Source organism: Seriola aureovittata, chromosome 11 (genome assembly GCF_021018895.1).
Source record: "Seriola aureovittata isolate HTS-2021-v1 ecotype China chromosome 11, ASM2101889v1, whole genome shotgun sequence".
NCBI classification, from domain to species: domain Eukaryota; kingdom Metazoa; phylum Chordata; class Actinopteri; order Carangiformes; family Carangidae; genus Seriola; species Seriola aureovittata.
In genome coordinates this window covers 19,641,330-19,664,014 of record NC_079374.1, presented here as the reverse complement: position 1 = coordinate 19,664,014, position 22,685 = coordinate 19,641,330, and the positions used below count along the sequence as shown (strand labels likewise).

Sequence of the window (22,685 nt, the reverse complement as noted above, 5' to 3'; positions counted from 1 at the left end):
ATACAATCAGATTGTTGTTTATATAGATACATATTTGAACGTTTCATCACTGAAATTTTGTATCTCTGCTACACCAACTGTATCTGCCCTGTCTTCTCTGTATTGTGACACTTTTGACTGTAACCACATGGTGGTGCCAAAGTCACGTGGATCCATCAACAACATGTCTTGTCCACAGTAGAAAGTCCTGTTGCCTTTGTACAGCCATAGTCAGCGTTTGACCTTTTAGCCGTCTGCACTGTGTGGTCAAGACTGCTGTGTCAGCCGGTTCTCAGATGAATAAATACTACTCACCACTGTGTTTTTACTTGCGTGTTTCAAACAGCCCTGCCAACGTGACCGTGTTTGCAAGCTGGAAGTCACTAATGCATAAATTCAAATATTAAAAAGTGTTGCTTCAAAGTTTTTTTTATATATTGTACAGACTTTTAAGAACATGTCACAAGGTGCAGAGCAGCCGTGGTTACATTTCCCTTCATGTGACTGGACTTGGAGGCTCGCTCATCTATTCATCGCCTTGCAAAAAAAAAAAAAAAAAACCACAGTGAAAACTAGTTGTAGGCTACACGTCGAAACCTTTAAAGGGTTAAACATGTGGACGTGTTGCTGAACAAAACCTGATAACAGTGACATCGAGGCTCTTACTTGTCTTCAAGATGGAGAGAGTAAGACTTCAGAGGTAGATCTTCAGGTCTGACTCTCTGCACGGATGCGCGCCGACCTTGGAGTCTTCAGACGCACAGCGGAGGATTTTGCGCACTGAAGTAGAGCTGAAGAGAGCGCACAGCGAGCGGACAGCTGTCTGACCGGCTGCAGTCCTGTCACCAGGATACAGGCTCACTTGGCTGCACTTTGCCGCGTGCGTCGACATCTTATTAAAAACATTTACTCCGGAGTGAGTAAGGGGAAATAAAGCCCACAGTTTATCTCGGTTTGGTTTTGATTCGCAACTTAGAGGAGTGTTGTTTCAACTGAGCCAAGAGTCCCAGCTGCTCAGGGAGAATTCACTCAGCATCCTGAGAGGCGGAGGCGTTTTGAGAGGATTTTAGGACTCTTTGCCGAAAGTGGATTGAACAATGCTCATTCCAGTCTCCTTACTCAACTAAGTGAGGTATTGCCTTTGCGAAACGGTAAGAAAAAGTTCATCATTTTCTCATACGATAAGATTTAAATGTCCCGTCTTTGCAGCCCTTCCAAAATTTAACCACGGGTTTTTTTTTTTTAGTTTTTTTTTTTGAATGTGATTTAACATCGTGAATCTTTCTCGCAGGTGATCACAGCGATGTTTCAGCGACATGTGCGTCTGCCTCTCCCCAAATCTTCCAGAGAGGGTGTAAGCGCCGCTCATCTTGAATAAGTCGAGAAGTCATTGAAGATGAGTGCTCTGCAAACGCTCCTGTTTCTTTTCCTCCTGCACCAGGTGAGGCTTGAGATGACTGAATGGTAGCTGATAAAACATGGACAAGTGTGCCTAAAGGCGTTCAGGAGGCTTTCATGCAACAGCAGATTTTATCAATCACCACATCATAACAAAGGACAATAATAAAAAAAAAACATTCCTGGCATGTAATTTTAGTTGACGCAGTCATCAGCAGCAAATTTGTTAGTACTCTTGTCTCTGTTTCACAGCAGGGTAAGCATATTGCTTTTAAATGATCTGAACTTGCAGAGTATTCAGTGCAATACTGTTTATCTTAATGGACCTGAATTCTTTCTAAAACACAGCTTTCCTCAGCACCTCCACAATTAGGCTGATGTGTATAATTTCTGGAGCCTTTTTCAAATAATGTAGAAACAAACACAACATTTTTCATTTCATTTTTCAGAGTAGGTTCTAGCTTTGTCAACAGCCACAATATATATATTCTTTTATACAGTATGCAGTTAATTTCCTTAATAGCATCTGGATTTTTCTTATTATTCCTATTTGGCTGTTTTGTTTCTTTTCTCAGGATGTTCAGCTTTCTCATTCAGATATAGAAAAGAAATATGTGTATTTGTACAATGTAAATCACATTTACGTTACATTCCTAGTTAATGAGCATTATTATAATTTATAATTGACATTTCTGCAGTATATCTTAATTGAGAACTTGAGTTAATGTGGTTAAATCAATCAATTTACTATATTGGATAAAAAGCAGGATTTACTGATGTGGCAGCTTGAAAGGTTTATAGTTTATTTCCACAGTAGTGGTTTTTTAAAATCTTTTACAGGCTGGACTTGGTGTCTTGCGCCCGTCACTTATGGCGCAACAAAACCAGCAATATACGCCCTTCTCTATTCAGCTGTAACACAGGCATATATGTAGTTAAGGATCATTGTAATTTATTTTGCTTCCATTCGTGAACCAGATTAACCTCTGTGTTGAACCCTGGCACCTGTGAGGTGTTGGTACCATACCAAAATTGAGGCCAGAGTATAAAAAATTAAATATATAAATGAAATAAAATGAAAATGACAACTGAGAATAATAGGTGAAAATTGCAGCACTCACAGGTTTTCAAGGCCTGCGCGCTTCCTCTTTTATAACTTATACAATGTGATGAAATCATAAGTCCGTGTGAATACATGAGAAATTATTTAGGATTGACCAGAGACTGATTGTCGTAAGCTTTTGGGCATAATCTTCCTGCAGTCTAATTCTGTTTTTATTGCGGGAATAAGCTGGCCAAAGAAAGATCATGAGGTTTAGGGAAATATAAAGTTTTCGTTTTTTTTGTTTTTTTTTCCAGCAGCTGCTCATGTTGTCCTCTAGTTGAAACCAGTGGGGGTTTGATCACGATCATCCTTGCTTTACGGGCTCATGCCGTGATCAGACCTGAAGAGAAAATGCCATGTGACTGAGGAGGTTCTTCACATCTGTGCTGTCCTCAAAGAGGGTTTCTTTAAAGATAGCCTTGAACTGTGCAGATGAAGCGGCAAACTGCTGTCTGCTCTGGCTGCTGTTGTAATCAGCCTTGTGCCTATTGGGAGCTCTGCCTCCAGAGAGAGAGAGAGAGAGAGAGAGAGAGAGAGAGAGAGAGAGAGGGACAGGCTGCCTCCCTGGAGAGGCTCTCTTCATATGCCTCAGTGGCTTCCCTCCCAGTAGACCCACCACTGTCTGACTGGGGACATATTGGCCCTTATCAATATTCCTCCACCTTTCCTGGGGTAAAGAATGCTTAAATACCAGGCTGATGCTCAGTGAAAGCATGAAATATACGCACCAAAATTCCTTGAGCTCAAACAATCTTTGTTTTTTCTTAGTATGTCTGCTTCATAGGATAGTTTAAGAGGCACTGGAAGGATGCTTGAGGATGACGTGGGACAAAGTTTCAAGGCCAGATTTCAACCGGGGGAATCATTTGGCATCACAGGATCCACCTCAGACCGCTGAACCAGCTGGATAGCTTTGATTTCTTGTTTTAATCAGAGCTTCAGTGTCTGGAGCAACTGTCCAAAATAAGAAACCAAAACACAAACACATTTCTCCCTCTTGCGTCTTTATCCACACTCATACAGAAGACACCCGGAGCATGAATCAAATGGTGAAAATGTAACCCCGGCCCCAGCATTTGTGCCATACCCCAGGGACAAATAAGAGGGTCAAAGCCATCCTGGGAGAATCCATTCTTCCTCATGACATCTGCTGCAGTTATCCTCTGTGCAATGACAGCAGAACAATGTAGATGACTTGAGAGCCCTGCTCTCTGCCTGTCCTGCCCTGCCTCAGTTCCACAGATTGCATGCAGTGAAAGTGGGTTTTTCAAACGCTGGTTGGGATTAAGTGTGAGAAGACGCAGACAAAGTCTATTACACCTTTGTATCTTATAGTTGGGGTAAGAGCTCTTTGGTAATATTATGTCACGACAAAACGTCTACGTGGCCCATGCCAACGGGCTCGGTATTAAAAGTATAGCTACCTTCCCTGTTACTGTAAACGCTGTCCAGGGTCGGACTGTGAAAAGGAAGGAGCAAGCATCCTGACAGAAGGGTGTGACGCATTAAAGAGACAAAGCTTAGCTGGCTACGAGTAAGCTGAACGTGTCTCGTCCTCGGGATCCGCTACATGCTTGCATTTCATCTCTGCAACTTTGATGTGTGCTGATTTAAGGGATTACAAGTCATTCCTCAAAGGATGTGGCATTAATTTCAAAAGTTATTTATTTATTTATTAAAATCTAGTTACTTCATAATTTATCTCGACATCCATCAGTGAAAATACTTAGAACAAGAGAGTTTGAATGTGAATTTGAATTGCTTCATTTTTAGCTGCTAAAATTGTTGTAAAATTCCGGCAGAGGATTTTTTTTTTTTCCCGCTTGCGTTTTTTCTGCTGCAGTGCTGGAGTGAGACAGTGAGGTTTTATTCAAAGTCAAAAAGGGCTCTGGCAAGGACAACAGTTTTATCCCTGTCTTAATAACAAAACACAAATTCTACATAAATTCCCTCTCTAAGGGCTCTTTAACCCTTTTCCCCTTCCCCATGCTCAATTAGGTTTGGTTTTATTATTTATTTATTGTGTATTTAAAGGCAACTAACACTGGGAAGTGTAATAAAATGTACAGTGGGGGGATTAGGAGCAGCGCTTTAATCTCACGCTTCTGATAATACTGCATGGGCTGATTGATTAGTTTTTCAGGAAGCTTATGTCAGAAAAACCTAATCCGTCTTTGGATTGTGCCAGCCTTGTAAGGTTTTCCGCGCTGCCACTTTATCATGGCGGCGAATTACAGAGCTGCTGGGCTGTGATAAGGTCCTCGTCTCTTTTACAGACCCCACCGCCCAACCCCCTGCACCCTCCCTTTTCCTCTGGACAATAAAAAAAAATTGTGTTTATATTCTTCACATCCCTGCTCTGCCTGGTCTTCACATCAACCTCGCCCAGGATTTGCCTTGTAAGAAAGAGAGGGGGGAGAAAAAGAGTGGAACTTAAGTCTTCAAAAACCCACCAGAGAAATTGGGCAGGGAGGGAGAAAAATATGAGAGAAAATGTCAGGCAGACCAGTGGAAATTTCTGTGGAAGTGATTAAACATGGATTGACAGAGTGAAGGGGCCTTGTATGCATGTGCTGCCTTCCAGGAATCATTTTGGAGCTTACATGGTGCTGATGTGTATCTGGGCTCGTATTGGGGTCACAATCTTTCGAGCCAGAAGGCTTGACTAGATAATCCCTCATAAACAATACTGTCTGTGGCATTTGAAGTCCTCCGCCTGTGTGTTGTCTCAGACCTCTGAAGGAAAGGTTGTTGTTTCTTCGGGTTAAATCCCTCAATTGTAACTTGCAGCTACTACAGGTGGTGTTGACTGTATTGAGCCCTGGAACCTGTTCCTTTTCTTATCATCGATCATAATTGTGTACATACTGGCAATAAATCCATGGTAAAGGTCCTGAAATGAAGAGAAAGAAGCTCCTAATGATTGATAGGTGTGACACAATTGCCCTTTGCATCGACAATAACCCTAATCCGTCGGCTGGATGGAGCATTAATGATTTAAGTCGAGCAGTTATGAACAGCATGATTACTTTCCCCAAGCTTCTCTTGTGATGTGAACTGTTGAGAATGGAGTGGAGAGCTGAGCAGCTCTCTCAGAAGACGTCGCACCCACTCTGGTGGCTGCGGTGCAGGGAACATTATGTTTAATATGATGTTGAGTCTCCTGATCTTGGTCCACTGCTATGAATTTTTATGGGCGATGTGCAGCCCGAGGCGCTGTTAGATCTAGAGGCTCGGCTACCTTATAGCATTGTCATTACCGCTCTGCAGGGTCAGAAACATCCAGCACTCTCTGATGCACAACCTCGATGTTTAGCAGCTCCTTTACTGTCTGCATTGCTCTTTACTGCTGCGCTGCAACAAAACATAATGTGGACATCAGCTCATAAACTGGCAGGTATTTTGTCTAAATTGTGCGTGGATGATAGAATATCGCCTGAGGAATTGTGGTGTCACGTTTTCTTTTATTCAATCAAATATTGCAATAGTTGTCTTGTTGCTGTCACAGCCGTGAGCTCTCCATTTATGTTTGAACTACCAAACTCATAATAAGCTCCGTAATCACACAAAACCACCACTCCAGCAGGCACAGCAGCAAAGTTTCTGCCTTTGAACACTTTCATATTTCCCAAACTCTCTGACATATAAAGTTCTTAATTACCACCTGGTTGGTTCTTGGAGAAGGCAATCACACTACATGTCAGAGAGCAGGAGAATGATTGACCTCTTTAATTAAAACAGCCTTGCTTTCCTGTAAAAGGCAAGGTGTGACAGCTTTAGAATAAGTACAATAAATCTCCTTTCTGATTATTCTCAGTTTTGCATTTCCTCCTCTGCCTCCGGGCTTTGAGGCCTCTCTTTTCAGCTTGTCATTTTCAGCCCTAACAAAGCACTGTCAGCTCCGCTCTGTCTTTGTATATTTCTTGTGAAGTACCTGTCTTCAGAGCTACTCAGAGAAAAAGGAAGCAACGTCTTTCCAACTCTTGTTTCTTCTTCAAAGGGAGCTGTTTCTGTGAAATCAGCCGCGGCGCAATCTGCTTTCAGAACAGAAACATTTGCTCTGTCAAATTCAGTGGACGTATGTTTGAGCAAATCAAGCAAAAACATTTTTGAATAAAAAACCCGTAACGTTTTCAGCATGGATTTGAGGAGGCGAAAACATAAAAATTGACAATAGGTTGTCAATACAGGAAAAAGAAAATCTCAGTGAGAGAAACATTTAGATTATGTCGTCCTGGAATGAAAGAAAAAAAAAAAACTAAAACCAGAACCATAAAGTATTAATTTAAGAATAACATGCCGTTCCTCTTCAAGTATTATCTGTGGAGTTTTACACGCACATATGCCATTGTTGTACAAAGTAGAAGGTGTTAGAAATTAGTCAAGAGAATGATAATTACACTGAGTCCAACGCGCTTTGTGGTATTATCCTCCTGAATCCCTGCTATCAGACATTCGGAGGTGCGCTGCAGGTGTCAGGAGCCAGCACAAGAGATGGCGCTTTGACCATGTAAGGGGATTATGAAACTGATGATGCGTTGAAAGGTAACGCCTGCCTAAAAGTGAAGTGTTCAGGGCTTTGCTGCTGTCACATGTGGCAGGTGCTGAGATAACACAAGTATCCAGATTACCTGGAGGCTCTCGTCCCAGAGCCTCCACCCGCTCTGCTTCCTCTCTCCTGGTGGGATCTTTGTTAACACTTTTTGAACACCTGACATCATCGCTGCATTTAAATTTCCCACACCGAGCCACGTTCACTAACTTCCCACTTTCACCTCCATGGCCATGCCGGCAGTGTGGGTGTAAAATAAAATATCAGTCATCTCCTGCTGTTAATTCACAAACTGTCAAGAGACACATTCTTTTAAATTGCGACAACGTTAACGCAGCAATACAATTCAGATTTTGGTAGATTTTCATGCAAGGAGAGGATTTGGATAAACGGGAAATAATCACAAAAATTCTTTCTTCATCTTGTGATTTATGTAATTTATTTTTTTCTCAGCGTTACTGATGTGTCTAAATAAATTCTTGATTTACAGGTCTATTGCATCCTAGAATTTCTGCAGCTGTTAAAGAGATATTGTGGCCTTCCTTACATTAAACAGCTGCAAACAGCTGTGGAATGTACTTACATTTACATATACCTATATAAAAAATATAAAATTATAATAATAATTGGAATTATAAAAATTAGATGCATGGCTATAGATCAAACTACCCAACAGAACACATAGCTAACAGTTAATCAGCTCCCTAAAATGCTGCTTACATGTCCATCAGCCTGTAATAGTGAGCTAATAATAAATTTTAGTAAAGAAAATGTACAGGGGCAGTTGTGAGGCATAAACTCACCAAGAAGTGTTTTTTAATGTGTAGTATTTTACTTTTGCTTAATTAAAGGATTTGAATACGCCCATGTAACTTCATTACTGTTCAGTAATAAGCTGACAGTAGAGTCCCATGGGCTAGATGCTGTTTTAGAGGCTTATTTTATCCTGATACGTGAACTATAGGGGAAACACCTTGGGAGCATATGAGTGGTCCCATTTAGAATTTAATTTAAAGATGCTGCAGTTCAGCAGCGTGACTATTGGCAGCTCCGATAAAAACTCTTATTTGGATTTCCGCCTTCAAAAATCCTTTTACCACAATAAAGGGAAAACAAGTTGATGTTTTTATTCATTTTTGGAGATAAACATGACAAAACACACTCAAGAGCTTGTAGCAATTACTGTTTAAAGAAATACTACAATCACCTTTCACTTCCCGCTGCCTGACAGTGAATTGGGGCAATCTGGCTTCAATACTGAAGCAATAACACAAAAACAGCCGTGCCGTGTTGTGTGATAATGACACTGGTTTGCTGCATCAGCTTCCAGCACAGTTCTATGTCAGTTGTAGTTGGTTTAATGAGAGATGGAGTGGTTTCCTTGAAAGATTGCATTTCTGTCACCTGCTTTGCACTGATGGAAATTTGGAGTCCAACAGATTTCTGTTCACCACTGTCATTTATTCCTGATCAACAGAATAAAACATAAATAATACAGATTACATGAAGCCTTGCAGGTGACTTTAAACTAGTTGCTGCCCAGGCCACTACATCGATGTGATTGTTTGAATGCTCTTGAATGCTCTAACATGAGACTCTGCCACTCATAAGAATCCAAACAAAGTGTGTCAGCAAGGTCAGAGCTAACTGTGTTATAATTAGGAAACACTGAAGCACGGTGTTGGCAGCTTCCACACTACAGGAGAGCCAATTGTGCACAATTGGTTGGTGGTTTAGTGTATTGCTTCCTGTAGGGAAATGCTCTAATGTTACCAAATGCTTCATATGAAGACCCATACAAACACGGACAAAAAGAAAAGTCTGTCAAAGTGCAAAAAAGGTCAGGTGAGCTGTCGTGTCAGTCAGTGTCAGTTGTTGGGAGCAGAGGAAAACAGGAGCTTGTGTGACTGAGCAAGAACAGAAAAACACTGACAGTATAAACATGACTAATGACTCACATCATATGATTTATGCTAGCCACAGGAGGGTTATGTTCTGTGTTATAATTTATGCTAATCATGACATGCGAGCAGCCTCGAGTGACATCATGAGCAGTCAGATAATATTTTGCCACAACGTGTGCAAAAACAGGTTCATCCTCGTCTAATACACATTAAGATACTATTAGAACTTTAAGAGCTCAATAGGAGCAAATTTGATTTGTTGAGTCAGAAGAATCTAGGCTTGAGTGGACAGTGAGTCTCTTTATATTTCTCCATGTGAGAGGTCAGAGGTCAGGGACAGCATCAGATCAACAGCACTACAAGTGGTAGAGATACAGCGTCTGAAGGACACAACTGTAAGATGAATACTTGATGTCACTCGATGTACAACTCATCACCAGGTAATATTGCCGAAAGAAATCAATAATTTCTTACATTTAAAAATGTCCTTACGTTGTACTGTGTTATGAAGCATTTGTTGTTTGTAAAACACTAAATAGCTGGACTTAAAGTAAAGCTGAAGGATCTGCTTTTAATTTACACAACATATTTCCATATGCCTGTTTAATTTTTATGCTTGCATTAGATAGTAACAAACATTACACAGCTCAGGGAGCGTGAAGGTTCACGTTACGTTTCCTAAGTGGCGGGATCGCTGTACTGTTGTGGTGCTGTAGGAAAATCTAGTTCTCATCATTGAACAACATGAGAAAAGCAACCACAGAACATCGTTTCATAATTTTCACAGTCACGTGCATTGTGCTTTTGTCTTACCATTAAATAATTTTGCAGTTTCCAGTGCATATTTAATGTGAAGCAAGAGACCAAATTTGCACTATTATTATTCAGTGTGTGCTCAAACACCAAAGTTGATGCAGCAATGTAGTGTGGATATAGAGAACTGTTGATGCTCCTGGGATTATACTAATGAAATCATCAGCATCCTGTTTTCTTAAGCATGTCATCTCCTCTCCTGTCTCCATCAACACTCAGGCAGTCAGAGTCTGGTCTGGTGTAAATTTAGGGAGGTGGTGACAGGAGCTTTTAGGCCTTTGGAGGTTGCATTAAAACATGTAGTAAGTAAGAAAAGAAATACATTACACTCATTGTAGGCTCCAATGATCTGCTCTCAATGTCCACCAGAAATATTCTCAAGTATGTAGATGATGAATTAAGCCACAAATTCAATATGGGATCTTGAGCAGGAGTGTTAAGATATTAGACGCTGTAGCCTGTCTCATTCTCACAGAGGTCAGGGGGTAATGGCCTAAAGGATTATACTGGAGGGGAGTAGATATGCTATATGCACACACACACCCTAACCATAGCCTTCTGTGATTGGTAAGGTGCCCCTGGTGTGGATTTGCTGTTGCGATCCACCACAGTGCTGAAGTGCCTGCCATGTGTTTCCCTGGACAGCCTCTGATTAAAAGTGATGGCTCTGGAGCGTGAAGCTGTTCCAGCGATCAGAGCACCAATCTATTCTTCAGCAGCGTGTAGACTCTCGCTCTGTGCTGCCTATGCGCCTCCAGGGCCTTCTCTCCTGGAACCGGCTCTGGGTGTGAATCATTACAAATGATATGCCCTGTAACATCAGGTGGATGGCTGGGGAAGGACGCGGGGCAGGGGATTGCAGGGTGAGAATGGTTTTAATGTGAGTGGAGCGGCTTGTCATGTTAGATGCTTGAAAGCAAGAAGCTGCAGTCAATCCAGCTCTGCAACAATCTGCGGCCTAATGCTAGCAGCACCGGCTGAGCAGCTCTAATATAGCAGGTGTTGTGTTGCAATGGTGCCGGGGAAGGCGGTGGTGAAGCCGGTGTCATTTCCGTGGGAAGTCCAGATTTTTACTACGTAGAAGCGCATCAAGTTAATGAAGCTTCAGACACAGAAAATTAGCAGAGAAATGAATTGCACCACCAAAGTGAGGTCAATTTGCACAGATAAATCCATGAAGAACAGTGGAGTGCATCATTGGAACTGCTCTGCTTGCACTGATGAGCAGGTTAATTGCCCATTTTGTTTATTGTGAGAAAGATGCCTGAAACCAATTTTCCCCAGACGCATATCCCAACCTTATGTGCTGGAAAAAAACCAAGTATGGAAAGCTGAAAAACAAATTATTTTAGCTCACACATACAAGGAAGTTGGTAATGAAGATGATGCAGAGGCTCTCGCACAGAACCAGAAAAGAGAGAGAAAGAAACAGATCGTAGGTGGGGGGGCCCCACAAGTCAACTCCGATCGTTTTAGAGAAACCAAATCAGATTCCATCGTCGCCATCAAAACAGTACTGTAGCCCTGCCTGCGGCCCAGAACCCATCATGGCTGAGCACAATGTCGCCGGCTGCTCGCTGCAAATGCATTTTAACGGCATCTCTTCAGATGATCCAGAAGCCAGATGTCACTGGCTTCTTAATAACTTTCTAGAGGCTAGTTCTGGTCACTGTGGCAATTACCTTTATGTCAGGCCTCTAAAAGATATGTCTACCCACGGGACAAGCAGACAGCCAGCTCCATAATGCTCATTACAGATGAATGTTGAGGCTGATTCATCCTGACTCAGTGTGTGGCTCGCTGCTGCTCAGGCCACTGTCAGTATTTAAGTTCCACTATAACCTCTGGTTAAGTATTGATTTACACGCCATTCAATCAAATATATAGTACAAGTGTCGCAAAGATGGAGCATTTAGAAATGATAAACGATCACAATGCATTTGTGCAGAGACGACAGTAAAAATGTTGAAAATTTTAAAAAGTAAATATGATCAGTTTCACACAAACACATACTGTAGAAACACAAGAAATACAAACATGCTCATGAAACAAGAGAGTAGTGTTTTAAAGGAGAAACATGCAGCCAATACAATTTAATACCTCACTGTAAAACCTTCAGTCAAATTTCATGCAACATTAAGAGGTTTCCTTCAAGGTAGCTTGTGAAAACACTTAAAAAAGTAAAGGAAGCCCTTCTGCAGTAACAATATTTTGCAGTTAATCGCACAACCAAGGTCCACAGACGGAGAGTTTTAATCAGCTGTGAATGCACTTTTGGCACATGTATAAGAATGTGACAAAAAGATCTAGAGGGATAATTGTAAGTGAAATAAGATAAAAGGCCGGAGATGTAAAGGTATTTTACCCAACTCTGACTCAAGTGCGATGATATAAGAAGGAACTGCTTGTCAGTGGCAGATAGACTAGTGAGTGTTCTTGAACGGATCTTGTGGAAGACGAACTTTCCAAACCCTGAAGTTTTCCCAGCTTTGACATACACGGCTGTGTGCAAAAGTGTGGACTTCCCTGGGTAAAGTCCACATTTTGTTGATTTTTGAAGTTAAAAGAAGTTAATACAACTCCCACAGCAAGATATTACAAATATACATCTTCAAATGTCAATGCACTGTTCCCTGTTATTAAACGAACTTTAGAAATAAAAAATGATGGCATCTGCAAAAGTCTTGGCACCCTACTTAGTACTTGGTAATGGCCTCTTGCAGATATCACAGCTTGTGAATGCTTTTTGTAACAACTGACAATCTCTCTGTTCTTGATTTAGGGATTTTTACCTGCTCTTCCTGCACATCACTTAAAGTTCTGAGATATTTTTAGGCTTCTTTGCTCTCACAGCATGGTTTAAGATCCACCAACAGATTTTCAACAACGTTCAGGTCGAGGGACTGAGAGGGCCGTTGAAAAAGCCTCGGCTTATGTTTCTTAAAGTAGTTGATGGTGGATTTTGAGGTTTGCTTTGGATCATTGTCCTGTTGTTTCACTTCCTTTCCGTGCAATGTTTCCTGTGCCACGCAACCCCACAGCAGAATATTTCCACCTCCAGTTGGCAAGGTCTTCTTTTCATCTTGTTTTTCTACAAACAGATATTTAACTTAATTCTTGTTTCCCAAGACTCTGGTGTATCCAGATGTTGCTTTGCAGACTTCAGATGTTGATGTTTGTGATGAGGTAGTAGGTCAGGATTCCCTCTGTTTGTGCATCAGCGCTGCACAGAGAAACGGTGCACCATCAGCCCTGTCAGCTGAACCTTCCTGTAGCTCCCTCGCAGTCATATGAAGGTTTTTCTTTGCCACTCTGCCCAGCTGATGTGCAGTTTTATCTTAAAGTTTTCTTGGTCTTCCAGATTTTGTCTTGATCTCCACAGTACCCTAAAATTTCTTAATGACATTTCGCACAGTGGAAAATTTCAAGCTCGAAGCACTTTGATATCTTTTTATATCCTCTCACGCTTTGTAGCATCAGTTGGCTTCATTTTCAGATCGTCACTCGGTTTCTTAGAGGAGCCCATTGGTCGTTAAGTTACCACAAAGTTTGAAAAGTCAATGAATTTATCATCAGCTGAAGATTCCTAATGACAATTCATGACCTGCCTTACAAGTCCTACTGAGTCAATGAAGGCCTAACGAGTTAAGGAAGTTCTGAGTGTTTTAAAGGTAGAAGAATGCCCAAATGTTTGCACATGCCACACATACACTTTAATTTTATAGTTCATAAAATAAAAAGTAGCCATGCATTAACATTTGCAGGCTCCTTTCTGAACGTCTTTTTGCTTCAGGGGTTGTATTTAAGTCTTTCTTACCTCAGAAATCAACAAAATCGATAATTTACCCACGACGCCTAAACAACTAGTTTGTATTATATTTTGTATACTGTATTCATGGTATACAGTGTAGACACTATTTTTGTAGACTAATATTGATACAAATATTTGACAATGATAGAGTGGCCAATATAATTTTTTTTACTTGAATGAATAAGAAAAACAAGAATTTCAGATATGGAGCCTTTAAATGTGGTTATTTTACAGTTCAAAAATTCAAATAAACTTTCCTGTGCTCTCTGGAGGACAAACAATGTAACGCTGACACTGTTTCTAAATGACTTCAGACATAGTTTTGGCTTTTTCTTACTGAAAGTTTTTGTGACCGACGATCAGATGACATATTCTCATACTGTTAAATCTGTGATAAGCTGAAACTGGCAGATAACATCGGCCCTGCGCTCAGACGGTATAGATCAGTAAATGTGGCCTGATAATATTGACAATTCCAATGCTGGACCAAAACACTACATAACAACCAGTGTTATTGCACACTGTTATTTATTAATCAAGGTTTTTCTCTTCTCTTCTCTTTTCTTTTTTTTTTTTTTTACTTTTTTTCCAAATTAATTTAACCTCCTAGGACCCGAACTCTTGCATGGCGTGCATTTTTAATTTCTCTTTGATCTTTATTCTGATTGGGACCTGAGAAAAATGATGTCCACATATGAGGACATTAGTTTTAAATTTCGATTACTGAGTGGCAGTATAATATCCTCATATGTGGTCACCAGGCCCTTGTTGAGAAAAAGTTAGTATTGTGGTCTAGAGAACCCAAAATGTGAGGTCCACATATGTGGACGCCAGGTCCTAGGAGGTTAATATTTCAAATTAAATTGAATGCGTTAGGTGGGTCAGCTTCCCTTAAACAAAATAAGTATAACAAGTAAAAATAACAATAGATTGAACTTTAGTTTAGAATTCCTCATCTGACCAATAGTCCACTATATTTGCTTTCAGAAAGTATCTTTTAGAATCAGGTAACCTCAGGTCTAAAATCATAACTACTTCATTAATTATACATTTGCCTCAACAATCCCCCTAATAGAGGAAAAAAATGCAGAAGTGTTCACAAATCTAACAATGCGATGCATGGCCTTTGCTCCTGAGGTTACAGAGGTATAAATTACAGTTATAGATTGCAAACTGATGATGATTATTGAGTGCAAGATGTATGGTATAGTCAATGGGAGAGATCTATGAGCTGAGTCAAGGAGGAAATACTGTATGTATTTTAGACACGACATTTAACAGTACTGAATATTAGCAGGAAGTATCAGCTATAAGCAGCTACAGCAGAAAAAATTAAATCCTGTGTCATCATTTTTGTTCATACTGGTAGAGGTGCCATTAAAATTACTAACAGCAATTATAATTCACCCATGTTTATGCTTACTGCTGTATCACTAAGCACACTCTTTAATAAGGCAGTTCTACCACTGACAGCAGGGGAATATAACTGTAACATCTGTGCTGGGGGGTGTAAGGTTCATGCACATCTCTGTGTTTTTGTTTAGGACTTACAGGAAAAGGAAGAAGCGAAACCACACAGACATATCCGCAGCACTTTCCCTTTTGCTGCTGAAATGAGGTCTGGTGTTTTCAGCTCCATAAGTCTGCAGTTATTATCATAATAATGTCTTGTTTCAAGTCGCCCTGAAATGCCTCTAGCACAGCAGCACCGATTAAGAAATCTTAATTAAGCTTTTGTAGATTCTCCTTCATCAGACCTTGCCTCCTTTTTTTTTCCCAAAGCGTCTTGTTATATAAAAAAACTCGGATTCCTTTAGTCTGTTTTTAAGAGACACCACTTCCGCCTAAATGAAGGAAGTGTGTTCGTGTGTGTAGGTGCTACATTTGTGCAGGGAGACAGCGAGAAAGAAAGAAACCAAAGCCTGCGTGTCAGCGCAAGCTTTCAAGTTCCCAGTGCTTCATCTCTCTCAGGGCATTTAAGTATTAGATATCCCTCTGCTGATCCCCTTGTTGTCACAGCAATTTCCCCAGTTGCTCATCATACTTAAACTCCTTTCTCATTTCCATTATAATCACCCTATACAAAGCTCACCTGAGATTTACACTGAAAGACAAAATTCAGTTTCACCTCTGAAGCTGCGCAGCATGACACCCAATGTGAAACGGATATAACAGCTCGGGCTGGAGGGAAGACGAGTGCCATGTCTCCCTTGTTCACAGCAGTATAGAAATGTTCCTGTTGGGAGCCCATAGTGCCGCAGATTTTATGTTCAGCATTGCCTGTTATTGTGATGTTGTTATAGTCTAATCAAATTAACAGCTGAGCTCACACAAGGTATTACTAAGTGGCAGTATCGGTGGGGAATACTGACACTGGAACTGGTTGATTAAATGACTGTGGATGTGATGAGCTACACAGAGGGACATTATTACTGCGTTGCCTCATTCATCCATGTTTACAGGGAGCGACTGTCTTGTTTAAGCATTGTGAGGGCTAATAGATCAGCCAGGCTCACTGTCCGTGGGAGACGCATTGATTCCACATTACATATGCAGATAGCCATTAAATTCTGCTTACTATATTTAGGTGTTACTACTCTCTCGGACATGAGTGGCGTAGTAAAAAAAAGCTCTGAGGTTTATAAGTGGGAATATAACAAAACAAACTGTGGCAGACAGACCTGGTTTGTTAGCTTTGTACACATGGGCCTCAGTTAGGCTTACAACAAAATTATAATTAGTCTGGAAGTAGTGCACAGCAGCTCAGTGAGAATTCAAACAGCCTCTGCTCGGTGCTTTCAACATCTGCTTCTCTCAGTGATCCCTACAACCGGGCCTGGGGAAAGCCGGCACTACTAATTACTAATAAAACTAGCTAAGCTTATTTCCGTGAATTATTAAAGCTTTATCTGAAGTGGACCAGGAATCGCTCCTGAAGCTAAAAGGCTTTGAGGCACAAGCAGGGATCATAGTTCATTGCTGCCTCTGGATTAGCACTTAGCACATACTTTAGCACACTACTGTAGAAGCCGATTTTATTGTTGGGAACCATTATAAGCTAAAGTTCATATGCACATACACTTTATAAGAATAGCATTACTGATCTGAGACCAGCTCACATGTTTAGTTCAGGGGATTTTCATTGTCATGTAATCTGACAAGTTGACTTAAAATATTAGAAACTTTATGCAAATATGAGCTCTGTGGGAGTTCATCAGTGCATCCGAAAAGCTTCCTTTACACTTCAGTACAAATGTCTTGTTTTCTCAACTTATCTGTGGTTACTAGTTTTAAGAAGTAGTTTCAGTTTATGCAATTTAACTACATCTGTATGTATGTTTACACAATTACATTTGATGCCATTCGGTGCAGATAACCACCAGAACTACAACTACAAACAGTTTAGGGTCATGAATGCAATGATTGTTTTAACTAAAGTTACTCTGTGTTTCACCTACTACACCTTCTTTCTCTTTCATCCTGGTTGCTGTGAAATACATGACCTGTCAATGCCATTCACACTGTACTGCACAGGCATCCTCAGCCACCTCACACGCACAAAAGCATCTTTAATATTACGAATCGAAGGATGTTGTCCACCAACGTTTAAAACAAAAGGTCATCTGTATAGACAGCATGGTGGCAGGTCGTCTGGTTTAAATGGAAAGTTGTTAAAGTTGTGTCGTTTATTAAAGAGCCGGCAAAACGGACAAGTGAAGCTCATTGTGTAGGTGCCGTGGTCCAACTGCCATCTAAATGTTGAACGTTGAAAATGTTTTGAATGTGTGTGAAAAGTTGTGAAGATTGTAAAAAGGAATATTAAGATTTGAGTTGACAGGAGTAGTTTGGCGTTTTGGGAAATATGCTTTGTTGCCAGAAGCCAGCTGGCTGTTAGCTTAGCATAGCATAAAGACTTGAAACAATGGGAGTGCTAGCCCGGCTCTGTCCAAAGATAACATGTAAATTTGTGAGCTTAATGCTGCAAGGAAATTTTTTAACTTTAGACTAAGCCCTGCAAATCCTGCTCTCTCCAGCCTTTATGCTAAGCTAAGTGTCTGCTGGCTCCAGCTACATTAACATAGACATGAGTGCTATTGATCTTCCCTTCTAACCCTCATCAAGAAAGTGATATGCATATTTCTCCTAAGGTTGAAATATTGCTTTGACTCCAGTGACAACATAACAATTCTTACATTTTTTTGGTTCGGGGAGGAACCAATGTTACATTATTTTTAATGATCTGTAGATATACGTATTTGTCAAACATTGTATTTTTGTTCTTTATCATATCAGTAATAGCTATTTATTCACAAGTAGCTATTTTATTGAACAGCTGAATGCTGTTTTTGCAATTACTGAATTAAGTGAATAATCACTCAATGTCATATCTTCCTGCGTCCAGGATTTAGCGGACATGGGTCTCACTGAGAGACACTGCATATAATGAAAGTTGGCAATCTTTGCTTGTCGGTAGAGAATTTTATTTCAACTACTTTTTCTAAGGTAGAGCAAGTTCAGGAAGGCACTTGATTCCTTTAATAAATTTTATTGTGCCAGGGAATCAAGTGGCTGTCCTGAACTCCATGTATTTTCAATAAAATGTCACATTTTCAAAGACTGAGCACTCCCTCAGCAATCTGTTTGAAGTCCAGCATCTGTTTGAAGAACTTTTTGTAAAGCTTTAAATTTTCGAAAGTAAATCTTTAATCTTTTTAGTTGTTTGACAACTGGTGTTCTATGTTCACGGTGTTTTTTTACCTCACCCTCTTTAGTGCTGAACTGTTGCTGTGGAATCTTCACAGTGTAATCACCACAAATAAATTGTCAGTCAGCCAGCGTGAACAGTGCTGTGATTTGCTGCATTTAATGGTATTTTGTGCCAGATGTATTGTCTGTGAAAGGTATCACTCTCTGTAAACGACACTGAGCCTTTCAGACTATTTCTGAACAAACTGGAAACATCAAATGTATTACAGCCTGTACGCAGATACGCAGTCTGTGTATCTGTGGATTTGTGAAAAGTCCAAACAAACTTCCAATCTTTGTAAGTGCAAAGACCACAACATGTTTTGTCTGACTTAATGTTCTTTTTCTGTCTACCTGTGCTCTGTTTTCTCTGAAGGTCACATGCAGGAAGGTGCACGGAGGGGCCACAGAGCTCATTGAGTGGGGAGACAGTAATGAACAGAGGATTTCTCCCACGGGGGCCAGTCCACGGATCCTCAACCCCCTGCGTTTGTTTGCCAGGGGCTCCCCTGGGTTCAAGAGCAACATGAGGGAAATAACATATTTACAGAACATGGAGGACTTTTGGGACTGGTTATCTAACCAGACAGATGTTCAGGGTGCACAGGCCAGAACTAAACGCAGGCCCATCGTGAAGACTGGCAAGTTCAAAAAGATGTTCGGGTGGGGGGATTTCCACTCCAACATCAAGACTGTCAAACTCAACCTGCTGATCACAGGGAAGATTGTGGACCACGGGAATGGCACTTTTAGCGTTTACTTCCGCCACAACTCCACGGGTCTGGGGAACGTGTCTGTCAGCCTGGTGCCGCCCTCCAAGGTGGTGGAGTTTGAGATCACCCAGCAGTCCACGCTGGAGACCAAAGACACCAAATCATTCAACTGTCGCATTGAGTATGAGAAGACGGACCGCAACAAGAAGACTGCCCTGTGCGGCTTCGACCCGTCCAAGGTGTGCTATCAGGAGCAGACGCAGAGCCACGTGTCCTGGCTGTGCTCGAAACCCTTCAAAGTCATATGCATCTATATAGCCTTTTACAGTGTAGACTATAAACTGGTGCAGAAGGTATGCCCCGACTACAACTACCATAGTGACACACCATACTCCTCCACAGGATGACCTAGCAGTTATTAGTATCCATCAACTTTTTGTTTTATCTTCCAATAATGTAAATGTCAACTTCTAAGCTCCTTGTCCCCAAATACCTAAATACCTGAGATATGTTGCATGAGGTGCAACTTAAAATGGGACACAAACCGCAGGGATTTGGCGCATTATTACAAAACTTTTGTATGTACTGCACAAACACACAACTCTAACACTTCAGATAGTTAGGTGTCCAGGGACTTGGTTTTAGGGGTTGACTTGGGATTCAGAGCTAGCTTCCAACCCTGAGTGACTCCTTCCCATCACAGCAGCACATGTTCTCTGTAAACCACAGGAATAATTAGTACGTCGTCCAGATGTTTTCTTCGAGGCTAGACCGTAGGCAAGCAGCCTCTCAGTTGGAAGTGTATAGCTGGCTTCTCTGCCAGTGCTGCATTGATGCTAGCATTATCAAACAATTTCTTCACCTCATTTAAACAGTCAGTTATGGGAAGAAATATGACAAGACTTTGAATCATTTTAATAATTACTATACCAAGACATTTGAATTGTTATTCAACAGGGCATAAATTTGATATTCCTCATTTGAAACGTCACTACATTTTGACTGATTAGTCAAAATGGTCTGTTCATTGTCTTCAAAGTGGAGCTAACATCCATTTGTACCTGTTAACAGAACACAGGCAGGACAGCCTCTATTATTTCAGATTAGTGTGATTAATGGGTATTTTTTCAAGTAGCTCTGAATAATTAATATGGCCTTACAACCTATCTTTTATCTGTTATCTGTCTCTTGTAGGGACTGAAATAACGTGAATTGATTCATTGAACCCAATTGTAAGTGCCCAAGACGTAATAAATTGATCCAACAAATCAAATCCAAAAGCAGCCTGATAGCATGATCGTAAATTATTACACATAAATATGTAGGTACCCGTCCATGTATAACCTGGCTGCTGCCTTGTTTGCTCCTTAAAATGTGTTGGTTTTCTGCTACAATCATCATAAGGCATGTGTATGCTAAACCAGCCTGAAATCCAACATCTGTGTTTGCAGGATGCACTTTGAGGCATCAGCCTGCCGCGCGACGCCCGCAGTGGATTAATGTGTCAGGAGAGGTGGGGGGGTGGGAGCGATAATTGCAGGACAGGTGGATTTAGTGAGTCTGGCAGACAATTATCAGCACTTTGTCATGGTCCTGCCACAAGCCCTGACATTACCTGTCTTTAATAGGCTTTAATTAGCCTGGGAAATTTCATTTACCTAAGACCAAGAGTGGAGGAACCAAAAGCAAAAGTAAAAAAAAAAAAAAAAGGTAAAAGTACAGAATCCATCTGGAATTTTAATGAGAAGTGGGACTACTAAGTTTGAAAATGTCAGACATTTCCCAGTTGTACAGCAGGCTTAAAACGAATAACTTGTGTAAAAGTGGATAACATCCAGTCTCATAATAAATGGTGTAATGTGTTTTGACTTAGCAATCACAAAAACATTTCTAAAAAGGTGTTGTTGAAAACCATCAGCACATTAAATGCCATAAGCTGCGTTGTTAGCACATATCCAGCGGTTTTAGGCTAGGGCATGTGCTATTGACTAATCACATGGCAGTTATTTCTGTCAGTTCCTTTGTATGCTGTATCTCATGTCTTTCACCATCTGCTGTAAATGATCCCGTCACGTCACACATGTGGAGAGGTGTATGATAAGGAAATACCGAAATCCGAGTTGATCTATGTTGATGTTTTAGTTCTACTCCTTTGTGAAAATGCTGTGTATTATCGTGTAACTCTAAAACTAAACGTGTTTAATTATGGCTTCAGAGTAAATGATGTCAATTTATTCTAATTTTTTTCCAGAGAAATATATTAATGAATATACTGGTCCTTATTTTTGGTGTTTGTTCAGAGATATCATGTAGATAGATGTCATATTTATTGCTTCTAGTTATAGATTGCTTTGATTTCCATTTTTGTAATCCTTGCAGATTGTATTTTGATTTCTTGCTAGCTTAATCTTGTTTAAATGGTTTCCCCTGTAAAATACGAATAAGAGCACTGCTGTGTGTATAGTGTAAGTACAAATGTTCATTTTGGAATATTTGATTTCATAGGGGGTTACTTTTGTTAAAATGAAATTGTAAAGATCAATTTAGGTTTTTATGGCATTAAACCTTATTTGAACTTGGCTCACAGCATATTGTCACACTGAGTCAGCTCCAGTCTGTCGGTGCTCACGCTTGTCTCATTTCATTCCTACAACGACTTCTCAACAGGATAAACACACCATTTTAAGAGGTACATTTCAGTGTAGCTTTTTAATGGGCAATAAATCTGTGTCCACAGGCGTGGATGATACCAGAGGTACACCTCAGGGAGCACATCCATTTTGCTGTGGCCATCAGGGACAGGGGTCTTTTCATTCGCTTCCATTACTCTTATCTGATCAGGGTGAGGCACCCACTCCTTAGGCATCAAGTCACACCAGGCTTTCCTGCTGCACACATCCACATCCTTGAAAAACTAAGAGGAATGTTAACATACATTTCATTTTTCCTGGTTTTCAGCGGTAATATCAATTATTATACAAATAATAAACAAGTTCAATTTGCTAGTTGTTGACAATTAACATCATTAATTTACAAATGCTGAGCTACAATTTACTTTATCATCAGTGGTAAATGTCAGGTTTTGTTGCTTAAACACTCCGGACTGACAACAATTACAAAAGGAAAATTCATTAGAGATGTAAAAATCTTTTCTTTTTTTTTTTTTAACCGACTCCAAAACCTCTCAGTCCACAAATGCCAAATGCTCTCTCCAGCCACAGCTGATGTGTATTCCTCATGAACTATAGATGACAAGCTTCTGACCCCGCACTGGGTTTGTCAAAATGTATCCTGGGAAACAAAGGGAACTATGCAATTATTAGAATAAGGGTGAGGAAAATGTTGTAGTTAAAAACCTCTTTGAGAGTTTACCTCAGAATTCCTCCAGGGATGCAGTGAGCACCATAGAGTAAGAGTTTGTCTAAACCCATTACTTCTCTATGTAAGTCAGGACACTGTTCCCTGCTGCAGCCCCCCTTTATAGCCTCATAAAACAGACGTTTTCATATTAACAAGCCCATATTCATATTCAAGCATCTAAACTTCTGACCCAGTGTCATTGTTCAGCGCTTGTTTAACGATCCAAATTACAGAACAAATTTTCAATTTTGAGAGTGCCACTGCAGGCATCTTCACTTTCAAGTGTTACGGTTGGTTGCAGAAA

At 40.5% G+C, this 22,685-nt stretch overlaps 1 protein-coding gene across 1 annotated transcript; it reads left to right on the top strand.

Moving 5' to 3' along the window:
• Positions 1-422: 422 nt before the first annotated feature.
• Positions 423-21,607, top strand: nxph2a (neurexophilin 2a). The gene is made up of 3 exons (XM_056388477.1): positions 423-1,130; positions 1,271-1,420; positions 18,685-21,607. The coding sequence occupies exons 2-3, from the start codon at positions 1,376-1,378 to the stop codon at positions 19,426-19,428; spliced, it is 789 nt and encodes a 262-aa protein (XP_056244452.1). The 5' UTR covers positions 423-1,130; positions 1,271-1,375; the 3' UTR covers positions 19,429-21,607.
• The last annotated feature ends 1,078 nt before the right edge of the window (positions 21,608-22,685 follow it).

Excerpts from the sequence above, each read along its gene's own strand:
- nxph2a (XM_056388477.1), top strand. The coding sequence starts at position 1,376 with ATGAGTGCTCTGCAAACGCTCCTGTTTCTTTTCCTCCTGCACCAG. Across the intron at positions 1,421-18,684 it reads TTCTTTTCCTCCTGCACCAG|GTCACATGCAGGAAGGTGCA; the intron begins GTGAGGCTTGAG and ends TTTTCTCTGAAG.